The following is a 19775-nucleotide window of genomic DNA, read 5'->3' on the forward strand; positions in this document are numbered from 1 at the left end:
GTTTACGGTATGAGTGATCGTCAGTATGGTTCAATTAGTAAACATGAAGTTACACTCCCATGTAGCTTGACTTCTGACTCCTAATCATTCTTTTGGCCGATGTATCAAAATCTCGTTCCTCTTGTCCCTTCTCCTACCTGACATCGGTCCTCCCTGTGGTTTTGATGTGACGTTTCTTCTGAGCTGATGGTGTCGGGGGATTGCTTTATGTTGATCAATGTCGTCAAGGACGAAAGTCCGAGTATGTCGAGATTGTTTGACTGCATAGTCGTATTGACCTTTTCGAGAAGGGATTATTAGGATTTATATTGGAAAGAGATGGTTCTGGAACTATATTATATCAGGTATATGATGAACCGTCAAACCATCGCCAGCAGCTTAATAACGTTACATGTGTTATGCTGTAATTCGTATCGTCGCTCTTGTACGTTGTGATATTGTTGCTGTTGTTCCTGCAGCTGGTCTGTCCTAGCTGACTCTTCTATCCTTCTTTTGTTTTCTTTACTAAGATTGCTCGATCTGGCAGCTTTGGTACTCTTCGCTTGACGGATAGCATCAATGCTCCTCATATCGTTATGAGTATGGTTGGGTGGAACGTTGAGACCAGGCATTGCGGTGTTTTGGTGATTAGGATTACCTGATTTAGGTGGTATGTAAGGTGGTTTGGACGAGTTACTGCGATTAATGAATTGATACAAACTGGACTTTGTCGTTCGAAGTATCATTTTTTTGAATTGTCGGTATGACTATGTAGGCAGAACGGTCTGTCGCTTCAGAGAAGTGATACATTTGTCAAACCAAGAGAGTGAATCAGAAGTATCACGACGTTCCTTTCAGCTTCATCGAATCAGTATAGTCACGTTCATCGAGTCAGTATAATATGAAGTACAGCAAGCAAGATATGTCAGTACAATGACAATGTGGATACGTCATGATGAAATTCCCTTGCGATGAACCCGTTGTCCACCGTCACACACACAAGGTAAACCAGCTTACACATACACTCAGCTCGTCGGGACGTAGCATCGGGACTACGATCAAATGGTTTGTCAGAGGATGAGATGTGTATTGACAGCCTATCCTCATTAGACTCATTGCGTATGACATTGCCTTGTAATGACGCGGAACATAACGAGTGAGAATGGACGTGCACGGTAAGCTACTCACAATGACTCCCTATACAATTCCTCCGCTGTCTTGTGTCTTTAGGTAATTACCATCGTATACGTGGGAGTTCCTCGTTTCCCCTGTTACTGTTTGCTCTCGATTCAAACCTGCATTCATTAGAACACTCTTATAGATATCAAGTATGATCACAAACTTCAGTTCGTGTAGATAGATAAATACCTTGGAACGTTGTGCCTGAAAACTGGAAACAAAAACAAAACCCAAATCTTCACACGTCACTAGCTCGTCAGACATCCTTCGACTAAGTGCATGGTCTATAACACTACAGTTGTTGTCGTTGGCACATATCTCTCTTCATTCGTAATATAAACGATCATACAGCAACATAAGTTAGCTGTAGGCTCACGGTGGTTTGAAGATGTCGGTAGATCTATCGGACCCTCAAGTAAGCACAGTGAGGGATAAGATATTAGATACAAACGATCCCACAACATGGTAAGTCTTCCTCCTTAACACCGCATTTGTGCTATTTCATGCTCCTGTACTCATACATTTCCATCAGGTTTCTCTTACATTACGCCATCTCCCCAACATCTATCACGCCATCTTCTTCTCTTTCACAAAGTATAACGCTTCTAGCTTCGGGTCGTGAGCCGGTACTGCCTAAATGGCATGAAAATCTGACGGAAACGAACGAGGATGTGTTATTTGGTTACGGAGAGATAGCAGGCAAGGGCTTAGTGCTGCTGTTCTTGAAAGACAAAGTGGGGTGAGTTAATGGGTCATGTCGGGCCTGAGAAAGTGTGCTAACATGCTGTCTCGGTGCTTCGACCGTAGCGGTGTGAAACGAGGTAAGTGAAAGGTTATTGCTGTGTTTATTGAACACGATTTGCGCTTTGCTATGGTACGAATGTAGGATGCTGTGGGATGCTGATCTTTTAAATGTACAGCACGAGCTGTAGTTCATGCCAGAGCAGTTGCCTCTCTTTTCCCCGTAAGTTGCAACCTTTCTCATCTTCTTTTACTCATCGACCTCCACAACTCCCCTTTTTATCGGAATGGTTATCCTCGATGAGAAGGCCTAAAATTAACCTTACAATGCTACAGGATTACTCAGCATTGATCACTATCGCTCATCTAAGTCAACTGACTGAAGAACTCATAACTGAACGATTAGCGTTAAATCAACCCTCTTCTTCATCTTCTTCATCGACTATACCTAAACCGAAATATTCTATACCTGGATATGATCACCCTAATCCTTTGTCGCCTTTAGCACCTGGTGGACCTATGCCTTATTTACCTTCAACAGGATCATCAAGAAGTGTATCTGCTGAACAACCGGGATCTTCATCTGGAAATGCATTCGGAATTGGAAACGGAAATGCAATTGCAAACGGATCCGGGATGAACCATCCTTCACCCAAGCGGTATGGTGACATATCCAACAATTACGACTCTCCAACTCGCAATAGAATTACTTCATTGAACAGTACGAGTACACCTTCAAGACAAAATACGTCGTCACCTGGACCAGCAATGTCAGCTCCTATAGCGTTGGGGTCACCTGTTAAAGTTGAATCCAAAGGTATTTCATCCGCAGATTATTTCGGTAAAGACGATCCATCCTCTCCGAGAAGTAGAAAAACTTCCTTTGGAGTACGGTTGAAAAACACTTTCAGGTCACCCAGCTATAGCAATAATAACTCCTTTGATGAGGCTTCTTCACCATCTCTACAATCACAGACACCACAAACTCAAGGTTTTTCACACGAGAGAACGCAGGGATCACCTGGAAGTCCCAAATCACCTAAAGAGAAAGAAGGTAGATTCAAGAATAATTCAATTGTGAAAGCTTTCCATAGGAGAAGATCTTCAACAAACCCAATTAATACCCCACCTGATTCACCAAGGGTCGCTGATCATGAGGGTCAAGATGAAAATGGGCAAGCGGACGTCGAGTATGCACCGCCTGTACCGCCAAAAGATCTTCCACAAACATCCCCTTTGGAAAGTGACGAAGACTTGAGAATACCCCCGCAATCCGAGACCTTCATTTCGTCTTCGGCAAATTCATTAGGACATGGTCAACCCAATGACATCAAGTCAAATACCTTATCGCCTTCACCGTCTGCTAGACAAGTACTGTACGAGGCTAGGCAAAAGAGTCTTTCTGCGGAAACCGAAATCCAAGAAAGGTTCAGAAGGGATCAAGAGGAAAGAAACCGCGTGAATGATAATGGTAGAGAGACAGATGAAGAAAGTGTTAGACTAGCTTATGATCAATCTGAATCGGAACATGAAGATGAACCTTATTCAATACAACAAGTTCAAAAGACGGATAACAGAGGAATCAATGATACCGATGGAGATCAAGCGACACCAACCATATACAATGGCGGTCAAGTTGCTCAAGCTGAAAAGATGAGTCAAGCTGCCGAAGACCATGCTGAGCGGGCTGCTGCTATTCGACGCGAGGAGGACAAGGTTAGACAACTAGCTGAAGCCGAGGAAGCTGCTGCAGTGGAGAAACAAAGATTGGAAGAGGAACGTATAGAAGCAGAGAGGAGGATAGAAGAGGAGAGGATGGTTGAGGAAGAGAGAATCAGGATTGAAAGATTACGGCTGGAAGAGGAAGCAAGGAAAGAAGAGGAAGAAAAGGCTAGAATAGAAGCAGAGGATAAGGCACAAAGAGAAGCGGAAGCTGTTCGGATAGAAGCAGAGGACAAGGCTAAATTGGAAGCTGAACAAGCCAGATCACGAGCCGAAGAAGCTGCTGAGGTGGCCAGGATAGAAGCTGAGCAGATAGCTCGGCGACAAGCTGAAGAAGCTGAATTGGTCAGAGTCAAGAAGATGCAAGAAGATGAATTGGCTAGGAAAGAAATCGAAGAGAAAGCGAGATTGCACAAAGAAGAAGAAGAAAGGATAAAGGTTGAAAGCGAGATCAAAAGGAAAGAAGGTATAAGACAGGGTTTGGAGACTGGAAAGAAGGAAGGCGGCATTATGCTTCGAGGAGTGAGTTCTTTGAAACCTGAAGAATCTAGATCAGCTCGAGTGTCTTATGCAAACTGGGTCAGGCTGATGTCTCTTGATTTTGCTTGTTATCTAGTGGGTGACTGTGCAAACGTACAAGAGCATGACTTGGAGAAGGAGATATTTCCGTTTATTACCAAACGAAATGCAACTCTACAAAGCCGAAGCCGTAAGTTCATTACTCACTCAAAGACGTGACTCCTTGAAGCTGTGTTCATGACCCTACCTAACATATTTCGATCCACAGGATCCAAAACCGATACAAACGATATACATTGGCAAATCATCTTCCGTTTCAGAAAGATACGAAGAGTCCCAAGTCAAAGACAGTTTCAAAGTCATCTCGGATGGGCCCAAAGGGGAAGAGGTAAGCTCTTCTTTCAAAGATGTGATACATCTTCATCTTGCTGATAAGCTGTTCTATTTTAAGGAATTCTTCTTATTCACTGACTCGGGAGAAGATAAGGAGACAGTATTGGAAGGATTGAGATTATGTATGGCCTAATGGTTTCTTTCATCGATGGACGTGTAAGGCCCATGACCAGCTTGATGCTGGTATGCACGAACAATGGTCGTGCATGTAGATGGTGTCCGATAGATTAAATACTTTGCATGCAGATGACTGTCCCATGTACTTTACCATAATGAGAATGCCAATCCATCTGCCACATGGTTGACCCACGAATAACTAAAAACAGAGCAACAAAAGTCATTCGAACGTAACTCAATTAGAAAAGTCGACCTGGCTAGCATTTCCATCCATCTTTAAACTTTTAGAAGTTCCTCTCTGATATAGCCCAAACATCCAAAAAGCATCAGGCATAGTCTGACCTACAAGATGCCATATCCAAGGACGTTCTTCGATTTTACTGTAGGGGATAAGCCTGTAGGAAGGGTCGTTGTGAGTTTACTTTTCTTACCAATCCTTTCCCATCTGTCCGAGCGTGATTGATTGCACTTATCTCTGCTGATTTTCTGTTTGTCAGTTCGAACTGTTCAATGACGTGTGAGCACATCCCACCGTAGTCGAGAAATGTCACGGGCATGCTGATGATATACTCTATTTGCATCCTTTAGTGTACCTAAAACAGCTGAAAAGTGAGTAGGGTCCCTTCCCTTCTCCGCTGGCGTGAAGCTGTCACCGGTCCACAAGGGCGAGGATACTTTCTCAGTCAATGTCGATGAACAATGCATGCTGTAAACATCCAGGCATGTCGCTGATCTATCATCTTTGAATATAGCTTTCGAGTATTGTGCACCGGTGAAAAGGGAGTTTCACCAATTTCGCACGTACCGATACATTACAAGAATTGCCCGGTACACAGAGTAATAGATGGATTCATGATTCAAGGAGGCGATTTCACAAAGAAAAATGGTAGTGGCGGTGAGAGCATATGGGGTAAACCATTCAATGATGAGAGATTGGAAGGTGATGGAACAGATGTTGACAAGAAAGGGTGGGTATCTATTCTTTCTTCGCCTCGATTTGGAATAGCAAAGGAAAGAGGTCGCCTTTCTCCATTTCTTAAACCTTTTGTTGAATTCACCCAAACAGGAAATACTTTTCTCAGAATCGTATTTACAAGGTCATGAAGCTAATACCTCATCATGTCTTCCTCAGCCTCTTGGTTATGGCAAACCGGGGTCCAAATACCAATGGAAGTCAATTCTTCATTACCCTCGCCCCTGCACCTCATCTTACTGGAAAGCATGTGTGAGTCATCTTGAGCCCGTCATAGTCTTGTGATCTGTCGCTGACTGTTGCTTTCATATATATCTAGTGTCTTTGGCCGAGTGATATTCGGTATGGAGCATATCGATGCAATAGGTAAACTTTCCACGGATGATAGGGATCGACCGTTGTCGCCCGTGATAATCTCACATTGTGGTGAATTAGAACTTCGTCGTCCACCACCAAAACCAAGATCACCGTCGATATCTGCATCCATCTCTTCCAGATCAGCTTCACCAGATGAAAAGAGGAAATCAAAGTCCAAATCGAAATCGAAGTCGCGAAGGGAAAGTGACATGGAAGATTCTGATTCTGACGATTCAAGAGATCGTAGGAGAAGGAGAAAAGACCGTAAAAAAGATAAGAAAGACAAGGAAAAGAGGAAAGATAAGAAACCCAGAGAAGAAACGGAAGAGGAATTGGACGCAAGACTTGAAAGGGAAGAAAAAGAAAGAATAGAGAAACAACGTTTGGAGAGATTGGAAATCATGAAAAAACAATTAGAGGATGAGAGACAAAAGATCAAAGATGCTGGTGGTGTGGTCTACAAAGGTATGTTCAAGCTTCCTCATTCCAAGACTCAGTGGAGAAATATTAACTGATGATACTGGAATTGCAATGCGTATAGGACGAGGAGCTATGAGGTTCCTTGATCCCGAAACCACCCACCGATCAATGCCCACGAATTTCGATTCTCGTAAACCTGACCCTAGAGCTAGAAGACCCCCACCACCTCATATCAACGAAAGGAGAGAACGTGAGAGAAACCAAGATCGACGACCCGAAACGAATCAGCGCGACAGATTAGATCGTGATATGGATAAATGGCAACATGATAGATCACACGCACACGTCAGTGATAGAGAAAGGGAGAAATTCAGGAGAGGCAGAAGCGATAGTTTGGACAGACAAAGAAGGCCAAGTCCAAGTGGAGAGAAAGAGAGAAGTCCGAGTCCAATCAGAAATGGTAGAAGCGTCAACCAAAAGTCCCCTAGCCCAAGAATGAGATCTGAATCTCCTCTTAGAGGAAGGACAAGGTCAAGATCGCTTGGAGGGAAGTCGGATGGAAGTGATATGGTTCTAGATGCGGAAGATTAAGTGAATGGCTATAAACAAAATGATGCATTTTGTGCGTACCGCTTACTCACAGCTAATATAGAGACGTCTGATGATTGTCCTTTGTCCTCCGACCATCGAAGGCAAAAGTGCGCTCTCCACTGATCTCGGTCACTCTGTGCTTCTCAGACCAAGAAGGCTGCAGCTGTGCAATACTATCGCCAACCGACCGAGGACTTATACACGTATAGCGTGTAGTTCATGCCGATAAAGGATCGTAAGCCTTTCCCGAAGCAATTTTTGGCGGTACTTATTTCGCTTAAGTTGCTATCTATTGTTATCGCAGTCGCATTTTGTACTCTTCTGAAGTACTCCTCCTACAGTGCAAGATATTTACCGGCCTTGTCATCAGATATAAGATTATAGCCAAAGGAGCTTCCTCCCCTTGAACGAATTCGCCAAGTTCCGATCTTTTGTGATCACTCAAGAAGCTTGAAAGTCAAACGAAGCTCAGATGCGCAGCGTCTGCATTCTCATTGCGTAATCTACGACAAACGGCTGAAACCTCTTAGGTCTCGATTCTCGCCTTCTATCATCTGACAATGGACATGAAAACTGTGCGAGTCGAAGATTTCGGTCATGGAAGCATCACGAAGGCGGGAGCACACCTTTCGACGATCACGAAGGCCAAGCAGCACTCATCCAGTCGTTGAGCTTGGATATAAATACTTCACCGTTATTTATGCTTATCTGCACCTCTTCTTAAGGACTCATTCTTACGTACGAGACTCACAAGCGATATGGACCCATACCGACACAGAAGTCGAAGCGGCGACAATCGTGAAGGATGGCACACAGACGGTAGATGGGAACAAGATCGTTCTGACTATCCACCCGACATCGAAGGACGGACTGATGACCATGCGCGTTCCAAAACAAAACCGTCTGACCAGCGATACCATAATCGATACGATGAAGCATCGGTTCCCCGACCTGAGTTGCCAAGAGAGAGAACCTCTTCTTATGGTGACCCATCTTTTCCTCGACCAAGACCCAATTCCTCAGGGGACAGTCGATATTTGAGACCCGATTCAGCTGATGCAACTCGTCACTTGCCGTCAAGGAGTCCATCTTCTCGTTATACAACTGCTCCGAATTCTCGAGTTCCTTCTACCCACTCTTCTCCTCGGGGATCCGATCAAAGTGCTCAACAAGGTTCAGCAGGCTACAATGTTCCGGAAGGTATGCAGATTATCCGAATCCAAAGACCTAAAGTACCACCTACGTCCATCGACGTACATGGTCGACGGGAGTATCCTGATGACGGGGTAAGAGAGATTTGGTGTTTAAGACCCAAATCCAGATACGATTCTCCCAGTGAGCTTCTTGCCACTAGTTCAAGGGCTTATCAGACTCTTAGCGAGCAAGGGAAGGAGGAGTGGAGAAGTGCCTGTTCATGCGTTGTGAGTGAAATAGGTATACAACGTATATGCCGATTCTCTATCATTGAGTCTGACCATTGTCATGTCATTACTATGTAGGACACCGAAATCGAAGGTCGTTGTTCCATGATACACGATACAATTGACCCAAACACACAAGTGTCCACCCATGAGATACTTAAATCAGATACAAAATTCTATGCTATCTGCGCCATGTCAGCTGACGATCCACGAGTAGTTGGTCTAAAAAAGAACAATGTCCTTGATCGGAGCAGAGATACAGTACAGCAGCTCAAGAGGAGATATTCCTACTACACAGAAGATCTCGGGAAAGAATGGTCCAAGATGAGACTCCAATCAGGATCCGCAAGATTAGAAGAAGAAGGAAATCTAGAACGGCTAATGATTCAGTTTTCTGAAAGATTGGAAGACGATAAAAATCTACGCGCTAACCTCAAGTCCGCCGTAGACGTACATGAGGCTGGTTTACTTTGGCTTGATAAATACGTACCAGTGGGTCATGAGAACGATGAACTTATCCAAAATGCCAAAAACCGGTTCGAACATGCTCAGGAGAAAATGGAACTGGGGACAGACGAACTTAGAGGAAAATTGGAAAACGCTAGATCCAGTTTAAGCGAGTATCGTACTTCCTTGTCTTGGTTTCCTAAAGAACATGAAGATCTATATAGTGAGAGGGATCGAGCACGTTCGATAGTGCGGGCCTAAATGTTGAATAACGTAAATGATGTATACAAATGCCTTCCCATCTGAATTTCGTCACCGTAGTTCACGATGTTTATAGTAAAGGCGTGATATAGGACTTCCAGGTTGCCTGATAATGCTCTTAAAAAAAAGAAAAAAAAACACCGAGCCTGATGATAGAAACAATAGATAGATTCAGCCGTCCTAAGTGCTCGTATATGGGATGAAAGGATTGATGTGGAGTCTGAGTGTATAACTAAAGAAGTAATAATCGACAGCTGGATAAATTGGCTTCGTTGCCTGCTGTGCTGTACAAAGCCTAGTAACGATGTACGCCCAAGTAGTGTGAAATCTGAGAACTGAATATCAACGTAGCTGGTATTCAACCTGTAACACAACTCGATCGCTGAAGGCGCAACAAAGGTTAGACGATGGGAACTTTGTGAAGTCCGATTCGGTTTCCGCTTGCTGTCTACAATATGTGGGGTAACACCATGACCATGACCGAGGTGTAATCGTAACATGTGACGTATTCGCGACGCAAGCTGTTGAGAAGGCCGACAGACCTTTCATTCTGTTCAGAGTTAATGCTTCTCAACTAGAGGTTGACTCGACCGCCGGCCCAAAAGCTATAAAAGGCGTTGTTTCTTTATTTTTTTGCCTTTAATTCTTTACCTGGCCTTGATATCGTGACAACCTAATCTGACACACATATAGATAACCTTGGCTGACTGACCATGAATAGTCAGGCTACCAAGTCTGGCAGAAGTAAATGGCATGTCATACTTGGCAGTTCGCGGGTGTCGAGAGTATCGGGAGGACCTGATTCCCCGAGTATAAAACCTGTAGCGACAGAAAGATCCCCTCATGGTACCTTGCCTAGCAGAAGACGCTCGGTATCACACAACCGGTCTGGCATTGACACTTCTCAATCACCATCATATTCGCCACCTGTACCTCTGTCTCGTCAAACGTCGTACACTTCAAATACCGCGACTCCAGGCTCTAATCTGCCTCAGGTGTCCCGCCGTAACTCGCATTCTCGGGGAAGCACACAGGTTACAGTCACCACTACTCGTACATATGAATGTCCTTTACCCCCTGCACATCCACCACTGTCACGAACGAGCTCCTGTACCAGCCATCCTGGTCAGGAGTGTTGTATCGAAATGACTGAAAATGGACATAAAGTCCATCGGATACGCTCGTACTCGAAGGATCGCGAGTCTGAACACAAAAACGGTGTAAATAATGTGTCTCTTTATGCCGAGTCACAAAGTATTCAAGCGAAAAGGAGACCCTCGTCCTGTAGGTCAAATTCAAGAAACATCAGACCACAAGATGAGAGGAATTCAAATGAGGCGGATCGTGGAAGAAGAAGCTCGTCGTCATCTTTCAAGGCAACTGATCATACAGTTGCCGGGGTTACAGGTAATGACAATCGAGCACCTTCTCACACATCAGTCAGGCCATCAATGTCCAGGCATACTTCGAGTGATTCGAGAATACTTGAAAACAAGGAGCATCCTCCTTACCATCAAGTCAATGCAAGACAGTATTTTGAATCCAGGACCCAGCGACCTCAGGTCAAAGCATATTCTGCTTCTCCACAGCGTTACGAAGACAGCGGAACATACACTCAAAGTAGACCTTCACTGAATCCACTAACAAGCGTCAATGCCCCAAAGATTGTGTCCGAGAGACTTGTCCGTACCTCGCCGTCGACGAATTTCAATCCTGATACCATGGACATTGTGCGCTTCAAACCAAATCTACAGGGACACGGCCCTGGATCAGCCTATAGCTTCGAGATCAGACCGAAACGGATCTATACGTCGATAGATGATATAATGATAACGTCACCATATCATTTCCCACAGGAGGAGGCCGGTAAGATAGTCTGGAGAGCTGCTTGTCCACACACGGTGAGCGTTACCACAGGATTTATCGGGTAATCAGCTAATTTCCCCTTCTTCCACATCGCAGGACGGCACAGGTGATCCTGCAAAATGTAAGACCTTACATTACCCAACTGATCCCTCTTCCATTCGCTATGATACCATCGAGAACACCGACATCACCGACTATAATGTATGCAAAATACCGCCGGATCATCCGTCGGTCAAGGAAGTCAAGTTAGACTTCGATGTCGAATCCTTCCACGACACTGTCTGTGCCAAAGAAGCCATGCAGATGCGCATGGCACGAGAGTACTCTGTATGGTCGCTGTCTTCTGGAGGAGCGGCCACACTGACGGCGGAAAATGTATTATATTCACTGGAAATGTCCCTTAATTCCCTTCGGTCAGATCTTGAATATCACAAAAAGAAGCTTGCAGGGTTAGAAGATCTTGAGAAAAGATTCAGACAAGCTTCGAGGTCTATACAACACTCAACAGGCGTATTGGAAAAATTGAAGTACAGTCGAGATACGAGATCTGAACCAACTGAACCAACTGAATTGAGTACGATGCTAAACAGGTTTCAAAAGAACTTTCATGACACAACGGGGTATACCAAAAGTGCCATCAGTACACTTCTCAGCACGATCAGCAATAGACCTTATAAAAATAGTGGAATCACAAGAAAAAAATCTGTCAGCTTCAACGACAACAAAACTACTACTGACATTCGGTACAGTGTCGATGGGAAGCCTATCATCAGGTCCACCGTAAGTCCACTCGATCCTGAATTTGCGTCAGTAAATACCACCGAGACATCAAACGTCAGCAAGACTCCTGGGGCCGAATTTCGAAATGACCAAATGGAGTCTTACTGTGATAAAGCTCTTACGAAGGCATCATCATTGGCTAGGGTTCAAGAAGAGTCAGGAGTCATTCTTACTCGGGGTATCGAAGAGATGATGAGGTTTGAGAGCGAGTTGAGGGGTCATCTGATTGGGGTAGCAACATCGATGGAGGGAGTACAGAACCATGTTGATTCCTACAAACACTTTACGGAAAACGATATGAAAGGATGGCTGACAAAGGAAGAGCAGCGATTAGCTACTACAGAATCTCAAGCCAAGCAGCTTAGGTGGGCTTTGACGCATTGAAGGAAGTCATTGAGGGCCAAATAAATGGAGCCGAATTGATAGACACGTAGTATAAGGGATCTATCTGATGCACTCTATAGTTTATAAGATACATGTGTTGTCAATTGCATCCTGATGAAGCGGACCAGATGAGAGTGGAATATAGATACAAATGAGTGTTGCGATGCCCAAGAGAAAAATCAACAGCGTAAACGTGTGGTACGCACAAATCCGAAATATGCTAATCTTGAATACTTCCTGCCCATTCCTTCCTCGAAACTGATCGACTATCTATCTCTGTCTCCTCCTAAGATGTATAAAGTATGCTGAATGGAGTGACTAAGATGAAGCATGCTATGTGTTATGCCACAATCCTCCACCTGTCACCACAGAGTCTATGCCATATTTTCTACGCTCTCTCAGTCGCGCCACTGTCCATACTTTCCAAGGGCGGTCTTTCATACACAGTGTCTAATGGTGGAGTCTCAAGTGGTACATGACTTTTGGCTACTTCGCCTGAGGTTGCTTGTACTGGACTAGTCGCTATTGGCTTCGACGATGTGACTGACCAAGGATCAACGAAAGTCATAGCCGAGGGCAATTGCCCTTCTAACGCATGTTGATTCGGGGAGGGCAGGTCCTCTTCATGATCCTCTTCCTCTGAGCTACTCAACGAAGTAGTACTGAAAGTTGATCCGTTAGTAGGACCCCTCGTCCTCTTCGACAAGAGTTCTATTTTAGGTGAAGCTGGAATAGAAGAGGTCACAGATGTGATTGAGCTCTGTCGTGAAGGATAAGCATAAGTAGCCGAGAAGGAAGGATGACGGGGTGAGAAGTGAATTGGTTGTCTCGACGAGCCACTGCTTCTATGTGATGAGGTTGAAGCGACACTACTTCTTGATGACAATGATCCGGATCTAGTTGGGGTCTGACTTTGATTTGTTGTGGTCGGTATAGGTGGAAAGAAAGATACTGAACCTCTTCTTGATGAAGGGAAAGTGAAATCTGCTGAAGGCGTTCTAGGTCTCATTGAGGGTCTTCTGCTGACTCCACCTTCTCCAGCATCCATCACAGTCGCGCCCGAGCTATTTGAAAATCCACTTTCTGACACTACACTTTGCCTTCGAAGATACAATTGAGCAGTAGATATTGTGGCTGAACCAGAAGCGGATCCGGACGAATAACTTGCCCTCATCCTGTTTGGCTGGTCCGATAAGGGAACACCGAAAAGCTGTGCTGCGGGTAACGAGCCTCGTCGAGCAAGGAGGGATGGTGGTATGGGTGCAGGAAGGGGTTTGGCTGGGAACATTAAAACGGATTGACGTCGACTGGCGGTAGCGGAAAGAGGAAGTTGATGAGGAGGTGGTGAAGTGGGTTCCGCTTGTGGAAGGTTCACCTCGACTGTTGCTGAATGGATGATCGAAGGACGGCGCCCTGCAGCGGGAAGAGTTGTTATCGTTGACCAAGTGGAGCTACGCCGTGTGGCTGGTGGTGAGATCCCTAAATGTGGATGACTAGGTATGATTGATCCTCTACGATGCGTCATTCCTAAAGCTAAACTTTCTCTTCTTGATGCGGTGGGGGATATTGAACCTCTTCTTGGTGGACTTGTGGACGACGAGGAAGGATATTCGAAAGGACCTTGTTCGGCTGTGGGGGTGCCAAGGAATGATGTGGATGGACAACTACCGAATTTGAATTCTTCGGAAGGGAGCGCAACATCGTCTGTTGAAGACAAGGGACTTGGCGTTCTACCTATTGATGAAGAAGATGAAGCGGACGGTGAAGAGGTTCCAAATGAAAATGGGTTGAAAGTGGGCGGGGGTACGGTTAAACCTGGTAAATTCCTGCGAGCGGATTTGACATCTATATTTCTAGCTTTTATTGGTTCTACATCATCCGCGTGAGATTCATTCACTTCATCTGCACTAATCACCAAATCCGAAGTCATCTTATCTAATTCGTATACTGGAGTCAAAGGTGGTCCGGATCTGTTATTGAGGGAGGATACTGATGATCGAGGTGATTGAATGGGTGATGTCGAGCAAGTCGCTACGAGTATAGGCGACGTTGATGTCATTTTGCAAAGCTGCGGAACCGTGGTGGCGAGTGAGCTCCTTCTCCGTTTTGAAATCTGTGTCACGAAGAAGCAGAATCACCAATTATGGTGGTATACACAGATTGTTTGGATCGAATTGTGAGATATTTCCGTTAAGCCAGGCTGAGTTTGAGTACAGATCATGAAATGATAGATAGGATGGTATTTACATTAATCAATTGAAAAAAAATGAACTTTAAACTACAGGCTCTGAAGAGATCCCAAATCAAACATGAAAAATGCCTTACAGTAGTATGCCGAAACGCTTGAATGATGAATGGGATGCACCGGTTGTCGCAAGTTCATGATCCCTACCGTGGAGATCTGGACTTTTCATGTGCCTACGCGCTCTATTTTTCCCAATCGATAACGTGAAAATCCTTTTGACCTGAGATCTGGATTCTTTGCATGGATGACTGAGCAAAACGCTGCAGTGGCGACAAGAGGAATTGAGAGTCGGTTCCTCTCCCATGTAATTTCACATTACGAGAAGGAGTAGGAATCATGACGAATCCCAAAACCCCATTAGCTTTTTCCTGTCTGCTCGTACTCCAAAGAAAGACGCCTAAAACAAAATCTGGAGAACTGAAATACCTATCAAGTAAACGTTCCCGCTCTGTTCATACGCTGTGGAAAGATGAAAGCCCATCAGGGCTCATTTTCTAACCTATCAAGTGGTGAGTTTCCGCTTAGTGGGGCATATCATCAGTAGTGTAGGGGAAACAATTCAGATTTCTTGGATTTTACAGAAAAAGTGTTCCTGAACATCCTTACATACATGAATAACGGCGCCCGACGGTCTTGCAGGATAGGCGAAGGCAATTTAGGCGTCCCGCTGCCAGCTATTTGCCATGTCCCACTCACCCGCGCCTTCTTCTGTAATCTATTACGTACTCTTACGATTGATTACAGAAAGGTGTGGTTGAGTCAACTGAGTTGATCATGAAATATACCGTCATCAGATAACACAAACACAAAAAGATAAATCTTTCTCGACATTTCATTTACAATCACTTTGTTTCTTCGAATCATATCACTTTCCACCTGTCCTTGTCCAGTCAACTATAGTCGTAATCATATATACACACATCCTCAAAAGTAAACAGCAACATGCCTCAACCGCTCCTTGGGGCTACTGACTCGTAAGCGCATCTAATCTAACTCTGTCTTTCACATGCCAAACGGAAATTGATCGTCCAGTACAGGTTCAACTCGTCAACAGCAACAATAGTCCCGGATAGGAAAAGTCGACCTTCACAAAATAACAGATTCTTACCTCAGGGCCAGAATGCCAACACAAGAGCTCTCGTCGGCTCAGATAGCTTGGAAAGACATATCAGCTCTGCTTTGAGAGTAAATGCAGGAGGTGATGATGGAATGATTGGGATCTTGAATACTCAGACTCAAGATATGGGCGGAAATGGGTTATCAGGTCTGAGCTTTGTGAGTAGGATATCTCAGGATATCTCAACAGATAACCAATTTTGCTGAGCTCAGATGTGTCCCTTAGATGCAAGAGTACATACAGATCTCTCCAGAGGGTAGTCAACAATCCAATCCACCTTATGAACCTTCATCAAACGTACAAATGATCAATCAATTTGGACATCATCAATTTCAGTCTAATCCATCATCGAGTACGAATACCAATACGAATACATTTGAACCGATTTCTTCTATTCACTCAAGCTATGAACCCATTCGTTCTCCCAGCTCATCCAACGCATTTAGCACTTTAACATCCCCTGTTGACCCTACATCATTCCCTGATTTCCGTCCTTCTAGCGTAAATTCTCATCATTCTGCATCTTCTGTGGATGCTTCAGAATACTATAGTACGACTGATATGGATACGGATGATGATGGTCTATCGTCAATACACGATGCTCCACCTCTAGCTGTAAACTCAAATGTAGGGGATCTAGGTATGGCAAATATGGATTTGACAGGCGGACCAGCTCAAATGACTTGGACACCATACCAACCTTCTCTAATACCGAATGAGGGAGTTTCGCCAAGTGATCTGACAGGACAAGCTGTCAGTCCAAGCAAGACAGATCATCCGGATACGCGATCAACACGGACAAGAAGTGGGCATCAGCCTGTTGCTGGACCCTCGAAACCTAAAAGTGACGGTACAAGGGGACTAAGAGCTATGACGGAAGAAGAGAAAATCAAAGTGGATAAGCTGGAACGTGAGTAATCGATATACCGACTTCGGCTTGTGAATAGCTGAAGATGTATATTTAGACCGACGAGATATCAATAGACGATCAGCACAAAAACATCGTTTACAACGTAAAAAGGAAATGGAGACAATGACGAAAATCTTAGCCGAGAAAGATGCTCAAATCCACCAGCTTCAAAGGGATCTGGAAGTCGAAAAGGCAAGAAACGACCAATTGAGAAATTTGATGAATAACAGATTGGCTAGAAGTGGTTCAAGTGCGGGACATTGAGGTATGTACAGAATTAATCTTACTATTACCATCTAGTTCTTGGTGTTTTCCTTGACTCCTTTCCTTTCTCTTATCCTTCCGCCGCACCCCCTTCAACCGCTCTGGTCCCGACTTGTCCTCTCTGTGTCACGCGTCCTCTCCTTCTCTTACCCATACCTTCTGCAGGTCTCCTCCAAACCTTACTTTGTTTCGTCCCTCCTTTCCTTCCGACGAGTTGCCTTTGTTTTACCTTTTCTCCTTGCTCGAACACTCTCTTGTCTTGATCCTAGGCTCAATCATTGCCCCGCGTCCATTCTTTCTTTACTGTCGCCTTCCTATCTTTCAGCTGACCGAGGCGCAATATTCTAGGACCAACTTGACTGAGTGATTTGTCACAGAAGTGATGAACAATCCTATATAACGATCCTCGTCACTACCCTGCCAATCAAGCACATGGGTTCAGCAATACATTACGATTTCCATATTCATGTAAAATACCTAACGCTTTAAATGATCAGAAACGAAAGTTACCTCTGTATGATAGACAATCTGGTCTCCAGATCGTAAGTTTGTATATAAACATCCACGATAGAAGGTCAAAATGAGTGCTTTGTTTATACATTAATAAACACTATTCTTGGTTCCCTATGCAAATTAACCAAGTAGCAACCATAACTCATGCAATATATGCAGCCAAACGCTTCTTGTGCAGCATAAGTGACGGAGTATTTACAGATAAGGCATCAATTATCGAAGTAAGATAAGTCTGAACGAGTATGCAGTAGGCCGGGTATATGAATATCGATGAGCTCAATTCTCAGTTTGGCGCCCTTCAGCAACTGTTTCTTGCTCTCATCTTTGGGGTGCGATCAATCAGGCCGTCCTCTAGCTGTATAAGTCTTGTCTGCTGCTTGCTTTCACTTCTGTATCAGGTTCATATCTTCGAATATACTATACCTTTTCACTTCATACGTAATATTAGGACCTCCACATATTGATCGTTTTACCTCCGCCACCACTTCTGGATCTGACCATCCTTTCGAATTCAAGAAGGTGGATGTTCGTCGACTATTCATCCCTATGCTTACATCGTCAGCTTTGTTCTATACAAAGGGTAATATGAGCAGCTAACTTTTCGTCGTACGAGTCATCTATGCCGCCCCTGTGGTAAAATGACATTCAAAAGTCAGTCAAGAGGAATAATGTTCAGCTAGAAATTTGACATACATGAGAAGTTTCACGAGCCACATTTCCGGAGTCAAGTCGATACCCTGTGCAGCGTCGAGAAATGTGAGCTTGTATGATCCGGTGCTCGTGAATGTGAACTTGAGGCCACTTACACTCTTTCTGGACATTTCAGCCTGCTCAGCTTCGTAGTTGGAGGTACAGTCTATCAGTCCACCGATGACTGGGTGATTATCAAGCTCCTCGAGGAACTTCATAGCCTTCATATCATCGCCGATTTGTGCGAATTCTGCATACGGCGTAAATGTCAGTACGACTCCTACAGCAACAGAGTGTTTGGTACTGTGCGACGCTATTGTACTCACGGTAAGAAAGAGCATCAGGCCCGTATCTCGTTCTCTTCAAATCCGAATCAGCTCGTAAGATGACCTTAAAGATCTCATCTCGGTTTTCACCCGCAGGTGTTCCGTCTGTCAAAATCACCACCAAGACTGGTTTTTGGAGTCGATTCTGAGAAGCAGGACCCAGTACGAGAGGCTGGAGAATCTTTTGCCAAAGGGAGGTACCCAAAGGAGTTAGACCTGTTCGGCCGATGAGCGATCAGCAAGTCGACACAAAATTGGAAAGAGTGACGGAAAAAAAGCTGAAGGTAGAAAGACTTACCGGAGAATTTGACCTGCTGAACAAGTTGTAAAGCTTGTTGCTCGGTCTTAATACCATTACCTTCAAGTCTGTTGTTCATAAATCTGACTTGAATTCCGTCGTCGTCGAAGAGGGAGGTCGCATGGGCGACTCGGGAAAGGATCCTGACACCCTAATAGTCAGCTCATATTTCTTGTACCGTCGATGACAAGCAATTCATTGACTACTCATACTCACAGCTTGAGATCATCGATTCTTTCACCGCCTTGCTCGAAAGCCATACTTCCACTATCATCGACATAGAGTATGACGTCAAAGAGGGAGAGTTTTACCTGATAACGAATCAGTCGATTTTTTAGGTAGAAGGGCTCAGTGTCGAGATAGCTTACCAAGTCAGAGGCAAGTTCTATAGGCATTCTCCAGTCTTGAGCGAGCTTTGGTAAGACACCCGACTGAGCAACTCTCTGGGCGATGGGTTCGAGGGATCCAGGAGGGTAAAATGCTTGGATCTTTTGCTGGAGGTTTCGAAGATATATTAGTATTGTTTCACGAGATGGATGAATAAGAGCTTACTTACCTCTTGTACACACTGTATCAAAGACTGCAAAATAGCTTGAGAATTGGGTCCGCCAGCAGCTCCAGCTACGGGAGGAGCACCGGAAGCTTGGTAAGCTGGAGGTTGTCCTTGTGGAGGCTGTTGTTGACCATATTGTCCTTGTTGTTGGCCTTGCTGGCCGTAATTTTGCTGGTGACCTGGAGGAGGACCCGAGGGTGCGCCGTATTGACTTTGCTGACCTTGTTGTTGACCGTAAGATCCTTGTTGCTGGCCATATTGCCCGCCTTGCTGCTGACCTTGACCTTGTTGACCGTAACTTTGACCTAAAGGTGGCCCGGAAGGTGCTGAGTATCCTTGAGATTGGCCACCCGATTGCTGAGGTGGTTGACCTTGAGGAGCTCCGTACGATTGTTGTTGTTGAGCAGCGGGAGGAGGGGGCGCTCCACCTGGCGCACCGTATGGATTAGGAGCACCTTGAGCTTGAGCAGCGGCGAGTTTAGAAGCGAGACCCATTATAAATTGATTATTTCACAGATGTATACAGTTTGTGTACTGAGGTTATGCGATTTGTCAATCAGATAAAGTAATGTTGAGAGAGATGAAAGGATGCGATGAGATGGAAGGAGATTATGCCGATTTGATGTTTATATGAGATACGCACGGGTACACCGCTTTTCTGATTACAAGCGGGGGGGGGGGGAAATGAGGGAATTGATGCAGGAACCGG

General features: G+C 44.7%; 8 protein-coding genes across 8 annotated transcripts; 5 read left to right on the plus strand and 3 right to left on the minus strand.

Moving 5' to 3' along the window:
• Window positions 1-359: 359 nt before the first annotated feature.
• On the minus strand, window positions 360-725 carry IL334_000708 (uncharacterized protein; the record flags this gene model as incomplete). The annotated part of the gene is made up of 1 exon (XM_062932472.1): window positions 360-725. The coding sequence occupies one exon, from the start codon at window positions 723-725 to the stop codon at window positions 360-362; it is 366 nt and encodes a 121-aa protein (XP_062788523.1).
• Window positions 726-1546: 821 nt separating this feature from the next.
• Window positions 1547-4666, plus strand: IL334_000709 (uncharacterized protein; the record flags this gene model as incomplete). Its single annotated transcript, XM_062932473.1, has 8 exons — window positions 1547-1623; window positions 1691-1897; window positions 1966-1979; window positions 2079-2122; window positions 2236-4143; window positions 4238-4330; window positions 4409-4528; window positions 4592-4666. The coding sequence occupies 8 exons, from the start codon at window positions 1547-1549 to the stop codon at window positions 4664-4666; spliced, it is 2538 nt and encodes an 845-aa protein (XP_062788524.1).
• A 333-nt stretch (window positions 4667-4999) lies between these two features.
• On the plus strand, window positions 5000-6991 carry IL334_000710 (uncharacterized protein; the record flags this gene model as incomplete). Its single annotated transcript, XM_062932474.1, has 7 exons — window positions 5000-5062; window positions 5148-5167; window positions 5239-5259; window positions 5403-5618; window positions 5783-5875; window positions 5943-6445; window positions 6522-6991. The coding sequence occupies 7 exons, from the start codon at window positions 5000-5002 to the stop codon at window positions 6989-6991; spliced, it is 1386 nt and encodes a 461-aa protein (XP_062788525.1).
• A 758-nt stretch (window positions 6992-7749) lies between these two features.
• On the plus strand, window positions 7750-9120 carry IL334_000711 (uncharacterized protein; the record flags this gene model as incomplete). The annotated part of the gene is made up of 2 exons (XM_062932475.1): window positions 7750-8412; window positions 8491-9120. The coding sequence occupies 2 exons, from the start codon at window positions 7750-7752 to the stop codon at window positions 9118-9120; spliced, it is 1293 nt and encodes a 430-aa protein (XP_062788526.1).
• A 713-nt stretch (window positions 9121-9833) lies between these two features.
• IL334_000712 (uncharacterized protein) lies at window positions 9834-12150 on the plus strand (the record flags this gene model as incomplete). The annotated part of the gene is made up of 2 exons (XM_062932476.1): window positions 9834-11021; window positions 11083-12150. The coding sequence occupies 2 exons, from the start codon at window positions 9834-9836 to the stop codon at window positions 12148-12150; spliced, it is 2256 nt and encodes a 751-aa protein (XP_062788527.1).
• A 388-nt stretch (window positions 12151-12538) lies between these two features.
• Window positions 12539-14209, minus strand: IL334_000713 (uncharacterized protein; the record flags this gene model as incomplete). Its single annotated transcript, XM_062932477.1, has 1 exon — window positions 12539-14209. One exon carries the CDS (start codon window positions 14207-14209, stop codon window positions 12539-12541), a length of 1671 nt encoding a protein of 556 aa, XP_062788528.1.
• A 1128-nt stretch (window positions 14210-15337) lies between these two features.
• Window positions 15338-16686, plus strand: IL334_000714 (uncharacterized protein; the record flags this gene model as incomplete). The annotated part of the gene is made up of 4 exons (XM_062932478.1): window positions 15338-15369; window positions 15433-15670; window positions 15738-16422; window positions 16478-16686. 4 exons carry the CDS (start codon window positions 15338-15340, stop codon window positions 16684-16686), a joined length of 1164 nt encoding a protein of 387 aa, XP_062788529.1.
• A 1071-nt stretch (window positions 16687-17757) lies between these two features.
• IL334_000715 (uncharacterized protein) lies at window positions 17758-19561 on the minus strand (the record flags this gene model as incomplete). The annotated part of the gene is made up of 8 exons (XM_062932479.1): window positions 17758-17827; window positions 17893-17936; window positions 18006-18139; window positions 18216-18431; window positions 18514-18656; window positions 18730-18824; window positions 18882-19007; window positions 19070-19561. The coding sequence occupies 8 exons, from the start codon at window positions 19559-19561 to the stop codon at window positions 17758-17760; spliced, it is 1320 nt and encodes a 439-aa protein (XP_062788530.1).
• Between the last annotated feature and the right edge of the window lie 214 nt (window positions 19562-19775).

Source organism: Kwoniella shivajii, chromosome 1, assembly GCF_035658355.1.
Source record: "Kwoniella shivajii chromosome 1, complete sequence".
Classification (NCBI taxonomy): domain Eukaryota; kingdom Fungi; phylum Basidiomycota; class Tremellomycetes; order Tremellales; family Cryptococcaceae; genus Kwoniella; species Kwoniella shivajii.